General features: G+C 38.7%; 1 protein-coding gene across 1 annotated transcript in view; it reads right to left on the bottom strand.

The window, feature by feature from the left end:
• RERG (RAS like estrogen regulated growth inhibitor) overlaps positions 1–12,770 on the bottom strand; it is a 102,174-nt gene extending 89,404 nt beyond the window's left edge. Inside the window, 2 exon segments of the mRNA XM_020994293.2 lie at positions 6,015–6,189; positions 12,682–12,770. Coding sequence (XP_020849952.1) covers positions 6,015–6,075 — 61 coding nt within the window. The 5' untranslated portion in view covers positions 6,076–6,189; positions 12,682–12,770.
• Positions 12,771–13,463: the final 693 nt, after the last annotated feature.

The following is a 13,463-nucleotide window of genomic DNA, read 5'->3' as shown; positions in this document are numbered from 1 at the left end:
TGCCATGCATCATCTCATCACTAATGAATATGGCTGAACAATTAAAAAGATTTTTTAACAAAAGGCTATAGTAACATATTCAAAAAGTATACATCACAGCAAAGTTAGATTTATATAAGGGATGCAAGAAACCTCTGATACTTGATGGACCTTTATATTTTGGCTAATTCAATAAAAGTCTCCCTGTAGTAATCTGAATTGTATGGTGTAAAATCTGCACAGTATATTTTTAATTTTTAGGCCCCAAATGAACACTACATTTCAAAGACATAAGAACATCTACAAGGTTTCTTTTCTGCAACAACATCAACACTGGAAAACAGCTATAACAACAGAAATGCTTTTGCACTGAAATTTTGGTTATGATACCACAGTAACACCTTAGACATTTGGCTCTTTCACAAAACGCAGGATCGAAGAAGGGACATATTTAACAGGGTGACTTAGAACTTCTTCATCCCCTTCCTATGAAGTTAGTCCTCCTTATCTGGCAATAGTTCTGATGCTGAGTAAACAAATCAATAATAAAATATGGTTGGTAGCTGGCTGAGGTTTTGCAAGTTGGTCATTAAGGCACAGTTAAAGAAAAGAATAATCAAGTCTCTATTATCTATTCTAATGGAAGGAAGCAGCATTAAAATAATCCCAGACAGTGAATAGTCCAAATTAATTTCTATTTGACTTTAGAAAACAAGATTCTTAAACACTTTCACCAGGTTTTACTACCTAATGATGTTTGGGTTTTTTTTTTTTGGTAAGCTAGATATAAAATTGCTTTGCATGCCCTGGGTACAACTAATCACAGATAATTAAGAAATAATCAGCAAACAAATCATCCTTGTCCCCAGGTCCTATTCAGCTCAATTCATCCTTGCAACCCTTTCCATAATATACAAGAGTTATGTGGCCCTCTGTCTAAACTTCTTGTATGTTTCTTATATATAAACACATGCAGCTTGGAAAAATCAGTCTCCTACTCACCTCATGGAAGGAACAGAAAGGAAATATAATAGTCTGCATGTGTGCCATTCTTTGCCTTTCTTATGTAATTAGAGATGATGTTTCAGGTTATTAGATTTCCTGAAGACAAAACAGGCTACTTCTCTAACCTTCCAATATTTTAAACCTGTCATACTTATCTCTCTCTTCAATTACTGCCTTACCCACCACAATCCCAAGGCCTTACTCTACCAAGAAACTGTTTAACTCTACTGAGCATTTATTAAATACCTACTATGTGCAAAGCACTGTGCTAGGGGAGGAAAAGATACAAATATAATGAACACATGGTTCCTGTCACCACTAAACTTGCATTCTAGCAGGGGAATCTAATACAAGTCCAGGTAATGGTGATTTTTCCAAATAGGTCCTAAGAAGTACAAAACGGCACGTGAGGTCTGAGGAGGAAAAAATCAGCAGTAAGCCAGAAAATCAGGGAAGGCTTCATATAGGAAAAGGTACTTGAGCCAGGTGCGATAAGTTTCAGAAGCCAGATGAAGTAGGAGGGAGGGCACTACAGGTGCAGTATGTGTGTTGGGGATGGTGGCAGAGTGAGGATGAGTTCTTTGAATAAAGGCACAGAACGAATCATAGGAGAGTTTGTATACAGCAGCAACAAGTTTGTTTTGTGTTTATGTTTTATAAACATAATCACAGATGTTATTGGGAGCCCACTTCAGACCTCTTCTTATCCAATTTAATTCACATTTATAAACATGTAGTAAGTACTTACTATATGCAAGATCTGGCTTTGCCACAGAAAGGATAATTCTAATTATAGAATCACAGAATTTTGCAGCTAAATGCTATCTCAAAGTTCACCTGGTCCAACCATGTCAATTTTAAAGATAAAATGAGGCTCAAAGAGATTCTTTTTTTTTTCCCCCGAGGGTACATAGCTCATGAAGAGGCAAAGCTGGGGCTGGGGCCAGGACTCAGTTCTCTGGCCTCCCAGTACTGTGCTCATTTCATCATATGATGAAAGTGGGGGGAGGTAGAGGGAGAGGAGAATTCAAGAACAATACTTGACAAAATAGAGCTTATTTCATTGAAGATGCAGTGGACTAATTGAGACATTATATCTTTATGGTTACTATGCGAACTTATCAAGTAATAGTAATATTTTCAGGAGAGAGAGAGTGAGAGAGCAGCTCTTTGCTCATATTAGACATTTTAAAATGAGTTTTGGAGCTTAGACAACAATTATTTTTACTAAAGCACTATATTCCCTATTTATGTATGTACATATATATAGGTATATATATAAGAATTAGACTCATTATTTCAGTGATGTAGGAAATTCTTGAATGAGCAAACTCCCTCTGTCCTCAATTGATATTAGCACCTTCACTGTAACTTGTAGTCCTACAGGATTACTAGTTGCTTAGACAGAGAAATTAAGTGACTTGCTCAGATTCACACAGCCAAATATGTCAGAGATGGGATCTGAACTTGGTTATTCTTGGCTGCAAGACCAATTCTCTAGCTACTACTCTATGTTGCCTGGTACCTATTCAAATATATGCATATATATATGCATAACACATACATATTTAAGTGCTAATGCCCTGCTTTCTGCGTGAACTGCTAGTGCTCTCCCTCTCTTACTTAACATGTTTTTATTTTGGTATTATTGCATAGATATTTATATATATACATATTGCCTTCCCAAAAGAATATAAGATCCTTTAGAGGAAGGACTATTTTGTCTAGGTCTTTGTATCACAAACACCTCGCACACAGTAGGCAATTAATAACTCTTACTGAGAGAGAGAGAGTTACAGTATAACTAAAGAAGATAGATAGACATGAGTATATATGTCTAGATAGACAGATAGACAATAGACAGACAGACAGATAAACAGACAGGCGATAGATTAAGGCACAACACTTTCCCAGGAAAGGAAAATACACAGATCAGTTTGGGTTTGTTCTTTAACATGTTAAACGTTCTATGTAAAAATGAGAGTTCATGATTAAATGCAGCGATTGGCCTTTGAATTACAGCATCTTATTACTGATGACAGTCTATTCAAGAAACATGTTAATCTTTATTTATCAGGGAAATGGCACAATCTATTTCATTTCTATTGAGGGGATGTCAATCATGACAATATATGCTTAAAAAGAAACAGACCACAATAAAATATTTAACCAGCTTCCCTTCCCACACTTACTACCTAAACAGAGAGCATTAATTTAACCTGAGAGGTCTAATACAAATACTAAATTTATTTTCATTTTAAATTTTCCTACCTAGAATGTGATTTCTTTCAGGACCTACACCCTGACTAAAGTACCTAAATAATTATACTTATGTCATATGTTCAACAGTAAGAGTGAAGTCATAACCTAGGAAACTCATTTCTGATCTCCATTAAAGGATCTGTATATGAAGGAGCAGGCAAGAAGGAGGAGGACTGAGATTTATATTTGACAAATAATATTTGGCAATTAAGAGATCAATGGTAACTTCGGTGAGAACAGTTTCAGTTGAGTGATGAGGTCAGATGACAGACTACGGAGAGTTTAGAAGAAAGGGAGAAGATAGGAAGTGGGAGCACCAGATACAGATGACTTTTTCAAGAAGTTGAGCAGAGAAGAGGAGAGATATAGTACAATAGGTGGGGGTGGAGGGGAATGGTAGGATCAATTGAGAGTTTTTTTAAGGATGGGGAGCCCTCAGTATGTCTGCACTTAGTAGGGGAAAAAACAGCAAACAGGGAGAGATTGAAGATTAGAGAAGGTGAGGACTATGGCGAGGGACAATCTTTTGGAGATGATCACGCCCGCCTGTAAATGGGGTTGGCCTCAGCAAACAGAAGGGCCACATCTTCATCTGAGACTAAGGTGAAAGAAAAGACAGTGAAGAATGATAAAGGGATGGCCAGTGAGGAGAAAGGGAAAAAAATGGAGCTCTGAGATGGACTCAGTTTTTCAGGACTGAAAAGATGTCACAACTAAAGAGCTAATTTCTATCATTCTCTAAAGTGCTATCACTATTCAGTATATGAATGCAATAGAATATTATCATAAGAAATAAGAAATCAGAGAAACCTAGGAATACATTTATGAAGTGATGAACACTTAAGTGAGCAGAACCAGTGGAATAATTTATACAACAACACTATAAACATGAACAGCTTTGAAGGAATTAAGAACTCTGATCAATGTGATGGAATCAATGTCAATGTGTGAGAAGAAGACATACATTTTTGGTCATGGCCAACATGGGAATTTGTTTTGCCCAATTAACACACTTATAGCAAAGGTTCTGTTCTGCTTAAAGTATTTTCTTTCTCAGCGGGTGTTGGGGATACAAGAGGAAGAGAATATAAATGCTTATCTTATTAATTGAAAGAAAGTATTTTTTAAAAATTATATCAACAACAATTACAAAATTTAGGTTACTCCTATAGGACTGAACTTTAATCAGGTAAGTATGGCTAGCATCAGTACTAATCAGCTAGCATGAGAATTAACCAGATCATGAACATTAGTAAAAGTACAAATAGGTATGTCTGTGTAAAATGACCAACGTGTAATGGCTTTCATTTTGAATGTACGTACAACAGTATTAAAAGATCTATGAGAAATATATAATGAAGCAGAAATTATAGCTTACTATTTATTTGGGGAGGGAAGGCAAACATAATCCAAAAATGTCCACTTGAGGGTAAATATAACTTTTAGATTTAGGCACCTATCAAGTGCCTAGCCCACAGTAGGTATTTGATATATGCTTACTGGATGACTGACTTGTTGAGCGCTTACATCTTTCCTTCTAAACTTTTGTCCTCTATTCACTGAAGCAATTTCCTCACTTCCCTCCTACTTTCATCAGCTGGACAAAGAGAAATGGGCCTCCCCTCATAAGGAAATATAGAAAGTATTAGCAGGAAAGGGTTATGGAGTAGTGTAGCATCCTGGCTTAACTACCTCTAACTCCTATGAAGAATGGCAGCTTCTTAGCTCATACCTACTGCCTAATTTCTGTTTGGTTTCTGCTTGCATCTTGGACTAGAAAAAGAAGTGAGGCTAGGGCAGAAGGAAGCACACTTGTAGAAAGATAAAAAAGATTTCCAACAAAAGTGAGATTATGAATGAAGTAAACCCAGAAAGCCAGTAGCACGACCACAGATAGAAGAAGATAAGATTAGACTATAGCACCTCAGTCACTGGGCATGTTGGACCAATTTTTGTGGACTATCCATTATCTGATTTGTTCATTTTAATAATGAGTGGGGCATGGCTCTACCATCTGCCTTCCAGATGACCGGTGAATCTCTTTACTAAGAATAAAGATATAGCATGTAGGATCAACTACAGTTGTTTCCCTGAAGAACAAAGAGCCAGCATCCAAAAGCTCAAGCTGACCTGACATTAATTTAGCATCCTCTACTTTAGCAAACCTTGATCATAAATGATCAAAGACTTCAAAAACCGGATGTTAGCTACATCACAGTCCATTATTTTATTCTCTGTCTTCAAGGTAAATGTCCTTTACTAATGCTGGGAATAAAAAGGCCAGGAGAAGAACATATAAAGACGTTTTAAAGAATCTGCTTGTAAAACTTGCTAGTAGTTTTTAAAACTGCCAACTTACAACATTTCTACTAGCTTTTCTCACACACAAGAATACAATAATGCATCTGATAAAAATAAATTAGCAAAAAGCTCATAAATGCATATAAGCATGTACACAGGGATATACACATTCATTTACAAATATGTAGAAAAAGAAAGAGCCTAATTTCTTTCAGGCCTGGTTTAATTTCTTAACTGACTTGTGGGCCCAAGCTAATCCATATGGGTTTCAGAGAATTATCATTATAACTTTTTTTAACCAAAAACAAAACTTCATTTTTTAAAGAGACAAAAAGGCAATTTACGGTAAAAGTTCCAGCTAAAGAAAAGATTTTTTTTTTGAATAATGGTGTGTCATACAGGAAAAGGGAAAAGGAATCATTTTTCACATCTCATTCACAAGGTGGAAATGATGGTAACAATCTTACCTGATTTCCCCACACCTGCTCGGCCAAACACTGCCAACTTAACTTCGGCACTCTTAGCCATACCGAATAAGGCAGGTAATGTTCTTCTCTCAAAAGAAAGTAACTTCGAAAATTGATTTGGCTTTTGTCTTTAGCTTTACCATATCATGGCAAACCTCTGCACGTCCTGTGATTCCTAAATAAAATAGACATCATTAAAGAGGAAGGCAAAGCCATTTTTAAGAAAGCTGTGCTTTTCAACAATAACTGACCTTTGTATTAGATTAGTGAATGCATAATGTACTTTCACACCGGGTATATTAGTTGAGAACACTTTCAAGGCATTATTTTGGTTTTTTTTTTTTTTGGTTAGGCAATGGGGTTAAGTTACTTGCCCAGGGTCACACAGCTGGTAAGTGTTATGTGTCTGAGGTCACATTTGAACTCAGGTCCTCCTGAATCCAGGGCCAGTCCTCTATTCACTACACCACCTAGCTACGCCTTCCAAGGCATTATTTTGGGCTATGAAATGTATCTTCTTGGCAATGAAGACAGACATCCTTAGAGCAGTACACGTTCACAATTTATTTCATGCTTTAATTTTCTCCAAATTCCTACTGTGGGCTGTTTTTTTTTTCTTTTTTCTTAAAGTCAAGAGAGGTTCTTAACTTGGCTCTGATGAACTTTTACAGAAAACTAATAGCTATATTTTGATATGATTGGTTTCCTTTCTAATTTTGTCTTATTTTATGCATCTGAAAACATTATTTTGAAAAGAGGTCTACCTGAATTAACTACAAAGGACATATGAAGGAAGACACTATCTGCATCCAGAGAAATAACTGATAAACAGACATATGTATAGAATGGTTTTACATATATTATGTATATATTTATATTTGTGTTTAATAGTAACCATCTGTAGGGTGGGGGAGGGAAGGAAAAAGGGAAAAAAAGGAAAGTTACATGATAACTTTATCATACATTTAAAAGGAATAGCAAATTGTATACAACAGATTTGCAGTTTCATGTACAATCATCTTTTTTTTTTCCTATTCTACTATATTGTGGAAATGCTTGTTTTATTTTTTAAGTTCAGAATAAAATAAATTAAATAAAAAAAAAAGAAGAGGTCTAAAGGCTTTGCCAGACTGCCAAAGGGGTCATAAAAGGCTAAGAATCCCTGCACTATAAAGTAGACAAGATTCACACTGACATTCATAGGGGTAAAGTGACCCTGCCACAATTATATGATACATAAAATAGCAAGGGTTTTTTTTTTAATGTTTTATTTGGGGAAAATTGCCTCATGAAATATGGGGAACGTCTTAAGACAAATAGAATTGTGAGGGCCTAAATTCTAATTCTAATACTTCCACATATCTCAAACAAGTAACTTTGTTCCACAGTTGGCTACCTAAAGACCCACCATACAGGAAACAGAAAGAAACAAAGTAAGTCTTATGTCTTTATCTTCTCTAGTACAAAAACCAATGCAGATAAGTAATCTCAGCTATCGCCCTTACTACAGCAAGGCAATCCTTTCACACTTCTCTAATCAACTTTTGCTCTTCCACCCACCACAGAGCCTATTCCAAACCTTTTCATCTCCTCTCAAACCTCCCACTGCAGCCTCTCTCATCACCCTCTCATCTGAGGCCCATGACTCATCCTTCACTAAGAAAACAGACCATTTCCAAGAGCTTCCTCTTTCCCTCTTCTCATCTCCAAGTATTCAGATGACTTCTGCCAACTCTCCCGTCCTTGACCCCTGTCTCACATGCCAAGGCAAACTCCTCTACACCTACCTTTGATCCCATTTCATTCTTCAGAATATTATCCCCTCTTCATCCTCACTCTCACTTATCTTCAGTTTCTCACTGTCCCCTGGCTGTTTCCCTGCTTCCTGGAAACATGCCCATGTCTCTCCCACATTTAAAAAAAAATCTCTCATTTGATCTCACAATCCCCACAAGGTTTCCTCCTCCATCTTTCCTCTCTTTAATGGCTACACTTGAAAAGGCGATCTATAGCCAGTGCCTTCGCTTCTTTTCCTCTCAATCAATTCTCTGTAATTCTCTGTAATCTGGCTTTTGACCTCATCATTCAATTGAAACTGCTCTTTCTAAAGTTAACAATGCTCTCTAAATTGACAAATCTAATGGCTATTTCTGAATCCTGATCTTTCTACAGCCTTTGACACACACATTGATCATCCTTTTCTCCTGGATACTCTCTTCTCTCTAGTCTTCTTCCTAACTCTCTGCTCCTTTTCAATCTCCTTTGCTGGATCTTCATCTAATCATGCTCATTAGCCCAAGAAGTCCCCCAAGAGTCTATCTTGTCCCTTTTTTTCTTTTCCCTCTATACAATTTCATTTGGTAATCTCATCAGCTCTCATGGCTTCAAAATCTATAATCTGGCCCTATCTCCTGAGCTTGTCTCACATTGCCAACTTGCCTTTTAGACATCCCATATTGGATATATCACAGACATCTTGGAACTCAACATGTCCAAAACAGAATTATCTTTCTCCCCAAATTCTCCCCCATGCTGAGCTTCCTTATTACTGTTGAGGGTACCACCAACAGCCTCGTCCCTCATCTAGTTCACAACTTTGGTATCATCTCAGTTCCTCATATGTATACACCTTATGTATCCAATATATTCCCTAGTCTTGCTACATTTCTCATATATGTCTCCTCTTAATTCATATCTACTACCATCATCTCACACCTGGACTAGTCAATAGACTTCTGGTCATTCTCTCTGCTTTAGGTCTCTTCCCACTCCTATAGTCTTCCACTCAGATGTCAAAATGATTTTCCTAAAGTGCAGGTCTGACCATGTTATCTCCATTCAATAAACTCCAGTGGCTCTGTTAACTCTAGGATCAAACATAAAATCCCGTCTTGACTTTTAAAGCCCTTTACAACCTGGTCTCTTCTTACTTTTTTAGTTTTCTTATACTTCACTTTGTTCCACATACTCCAGAAATATAGGTTTCCTTGCTGTTCCTCACATATACCACTTCATTTCCTGCTGCAATGTTTTTTTAGTGGTTGTCTCCCATGCCTGGAATGCTCCCTCCCCTCACCTCTGCCTCCTGGCTTCCTTCAAGACTCAGTTCAAATCCCATCTTATGCAGTAGGGCTTTCCAATTCCCTTCTCTCTACCCCACACTGCACTCCTGCTAGTGACTTTCCTCAGATCTCACAGTTCAATTTTTTTTTTTTGCATAATGTCTCCCCCATTAGGATATAAACTCCTTGAGATCAGGGTCTACATTCCCTTCCTATACTGAAGAGTTCACTACTAGAGGTAGTTCATTCCATTAGTGGACAACTCTAATTGTTAAAAAGTATTTCTTATATGGTGGGCAGTTAGGTGGTACAGTGGATAAAATGCTGGGCCAAGAGTCAGGAAGACTCGTCTTTGTGAGTTCAAATCAGGCCTCAGACACTTACTAGCTGTGTGACCCTAGGCAAGTCACTGAACTGTTTGCCTCAGTTTCCTTATCTGTAAAATGAACTGAAGAAGGAAATTAGAACTACTCCAATATTTCTGCCAAGAAAACCCCAAATGGGGTCATGAAAAATCAGGTATGACTGAAAAACAATTAAACAAACAATTTCCTTACATTGAGCCAAAATCTTCCTTCCTTGGATAGCCACTCATTGAGCCTAATTCTGTAGAAACTGAATAAGTTTACTCCCAACTTTCACATGAAAATTCTCCATACATCTAAGTACACTATTGTATCTTCTTTATCCTAAAGAGAGGCATTCTAGTCTAAGGGCCATAGAGTCAGCTGGAGGCCAGGAAAAGCTGGGTTCAAGATCCACCTCTAACAAATACTGATTGCATCACTCTGAGCAAATTACTTAATTAACTTCTCAGTGTTCTAGTCAACATTATTTGACTATCAGTTGCAGAAAAATGTGCTGTGTTGGTAGAGTCTCCTCACCTGAGAATTCTCTATAACAATGAAATGACAAGTCCAGTCCTATGCCTCCATATCCCTACTAAGTCTTTTCTTTTTTATAGGCTAAGTATCACCAAATCCTTCAACTAGTCTTCCTCTGATATGATTACAACATTCCTCTACCATCTTGAACGTTCTCTGGATGTCCTCTAGTTTATTAACATGCCTCTTAAAGTGTTGTGTCCAGGACTGAACACAGAGGGCATAAAACAGTGAGTCTATAACTTTCTTAAATCTAGATATTCCTGTTATTCATTCATTAGTTTCCAGGAGTCTCATTACCAAGTTGGTTTATATTGCATTTGTACAATAGGGATAGGGACTAGATCTGGGATCTTTTTTAAGGGAACTTCCAGATGAATAAACTCCCTTAGTAAATTCTACTAAACACAAGTTAACATCTTCTCAGCTAAGAGCTGCCTAAGACATCTATCTGAGAGGTTAAGTGACTTGTCTGACTAGTACAGGTCAAAGGCAGGACTTGGTTCCAGGTCTTCCTGGCTCTAAGCCCAGTGTTCTACCCACTCACACACTGCCTCTCAGTTGAATTTTTAGACAACTATCTTTTCACATGAACTGTTTTAGTCAAGGCCAATGTCCCCCAATCTTTATTTTTTTAAACTCAACTCTTCCCGCTTTTCTAAACTATCAATATCTTCAAAAAAACCTTAATTCTATTCTCCAACCTACTAGCTAGTCTTCTTAGCTTTATTACCTGCAATTTATCAGAAAACTTTATTTCAATAGCAAAGTAATTACTCAAAGGAGAATGTCATTAGCAAAAGTAATAGCTTTAAACAAAGGTGAAAATTTCTGGAAAAAAAAGTTCTGTAACACCAACGATGTACTAGAGTTTATTATTCATTTGTGCTATTTTACATATATATATATATATATATATATATACATCATATACACATATACACACACATGTATATGTATTGTGCTAACACATATACATCAGCAAAATCTCTACTTTCAGGCTTTTAGTCATGCACTTACCGCTTTCTAAAATGTAAGACCTGAAGATCCATATTACCACTTGCTAACACGTTAATAATATGCTCTAATTAGGGAAAATTGCCTTAACAATTAAAAACAAAACAAAACAAAACAAAATTTCAAGAAAAGCTTTTAGCATCTGTTCTTTATCCAATTTCATACCTTTATCTAAAAATGAAAGGTTCTCTTATTTTATCTTTTTATGGCCATGATTATTCATAGGGAAGGTTGCAAAAAGGGCCTCAACCATTATGGATCACAGATTTAGGACTGCAACATCTTAGAGGTCATCTAGTTCGGGTCCCTCTTTTTCCAAATCAGAAATGGAAGCCCAAGGTCATCCAGAGAGTAAATTAGAAAATCCTGGATTCAAACCTAGGTCCTATGTCTCCAAGTCCAGGCTTCTGTCCACTGCACCAGGGAACTATGTTTCCCTAGAGAAAATTCTGTAAAATGTATTTCAATCACATAATTATCAAATGAGATTATTTGCTTGAAAAATAAATCTGAAACATTGAATGTGCAAATGTTTATATATGAGTTGTATATACTAATGGTCAACATTTCATGCAAAGTTGTCCTTTTTTAAGACCATATTTATCTGGTTTATATTTTGTGAACTTTACCATCTAATCTTTCTGTTCCACAGTATTTAGAAAGCCAAATATTTCAATAACTTCCATCTAGCCCTAGTGACAGGAATTTCACAGAAGAATGAGAAGATTTCTCTCCATTTATTACCTCATGAAGTTACAGCTGGATATTGTCAAGCTCATGCCATGTTCCAAGAAAAAACTGATTGGGGAGACATAAAATTGACTGACAGTGGCTCTTCAAAATTTTATTTCTCACAATTAGACATCTCACATTTGGCAGTCAAATGGCAAACATAGATGTAAGTTCTGTTTTAATAATCTCTATTTTATGTCATTTGGTTCCAAGTTTCTGATGTTTAAAACAAATCACAGTGGAACAACTGCCATAAAATACTGATCTCAGAAAACTAGCTTTTTCCTAGCTTCAGTTTCAGGAGGGCACTGACTGATTCAAGGGGGATGCAAAGCACTTTTTAAAAAAACGGACATTTGTTATTTGGAGGATGATAGGATTTAGTGCAAGAAGGGAACTCAATACAATAAACATTTAATAAGCACCTACTGTATGCAAGGTACCGTGCTGGACACTAGGGATGCAAAGATGAAATAAGACACTGCTCTTGCCCATAACAAGCTTCTGAATACTTGTCACTAATATCTCTGCTAAGGGTAAATTCGCACCAAGAATTTTCATGCATTGTGGATGGTATTCTGGACTGCTTCGGAGCCTGAAATCAAATCTTCTGTCCTCACGGTTATTACTAATCTTTCTATCGCTATTCATCCTCCCACACGGGTCGCTTGGCATCTCCCCACTGCCGCAGGCGTGATGGTCCCCGCAGCTGCAGGCGGGTTAAAACTAGGTGTGCAACAGGTAATGCGCGGGCTCCAACATAAAGGCCCCCGTAGACGTCTCCTTCCTGCACTCACTCCGTGGCCAGGGGCGCAAATGCCGCAGCACTCCCTCCGAAGGTCAGCGCTGCCCGGACCGGGCTCCGACGGGAGCGCGCCAGCCTGGGGAGCCTCCCCCAGCTCCGGGCGCAGCCGGAGGAGAAAGCGGGGCGCGCCGGGAGCCCGGCCGCCCGGGCAAGCGCGGGACACTCACCTCTGCCCCCGGTCAAGTTCAGGGCCGGGGGAGGGTCTCTTCCGGTCTTCTCGCAGCCGCTTTGCAGCTCCGGCGGGATTCTCCGGGTGCTCGTGGGTGCCCGCGTGGATCAGGCTCGGGGCTGAGACGCAGTGGCCGGGGCAAAGGAGGCAGGAGCTGCGGCCATGGCGAGGGGGAGGGACCTTCCGTGCGCTCCCTCAGCCGAGCGCCACAGCGACTGCCGCAGGATGCCCGGGGGCTGCGCCGACTTGGACCGCTTTCCACCGCCCCGCGAAGCTTCGTAGCCCTGCGGAGCGGCGCCGCTGCGCCCCCTGGCGCGGGCCCGCGGCGCTGCGCTCTGCGCGCAACCCGTGGGCGAGAGGCCCGACAGCCCCGGGGCAATTTCCTAGGACTGAAAACTGAAAAAGGACCTTGTGCTTGATTTACTGCCATCCCCTCAAAAAGAGGAAGCGGAGGACCAGAGAGGTGCAATGATTTCCCCAAGTTCGATCCCCAAATATTTATTAAGTGCCCACTATGTACCATACCAGGCACTGTGCCAAGGTCTGCAGGTAATTATACTAATGATGATGATGATGGTGGTATGGTGATGATGATGATGATGATGATGACAGCATCATCATCATGATGCTAACTTTTATATAGCAGCTTACTATTTGTCAGGCACTATGCTGAGCATTTACAATTATTATTTTATTTGATCATCACAACAACCCTGGAACGTATATGCTGTTATTATCCCGGTTTTATAAATGAGGAACCGGAGGCAAACTGAAGTGACT

This window comes from Phascolarctos cinereus, unplaced genomic scaffold, assembly GCF_003287225.1.
Source record: "Phascolarctos cinereus isolate Bilbo 61053 unplaced genomic scaffold, phaCin_HiC Scaffold_1;HRSCAF=81, whole genome shotgun sequence".
NCBI classification, from domain to species: domain Eukaryota; kingdom Metazoa; phylum Chordata; class Mammalia; order Diprotodontia; family Phascolarctidae; genus Phascolarctos; species Phascolarctos cinereus.
This window is presented reverse-complemented; position numbering and strand designations above follow the sequence as displayed.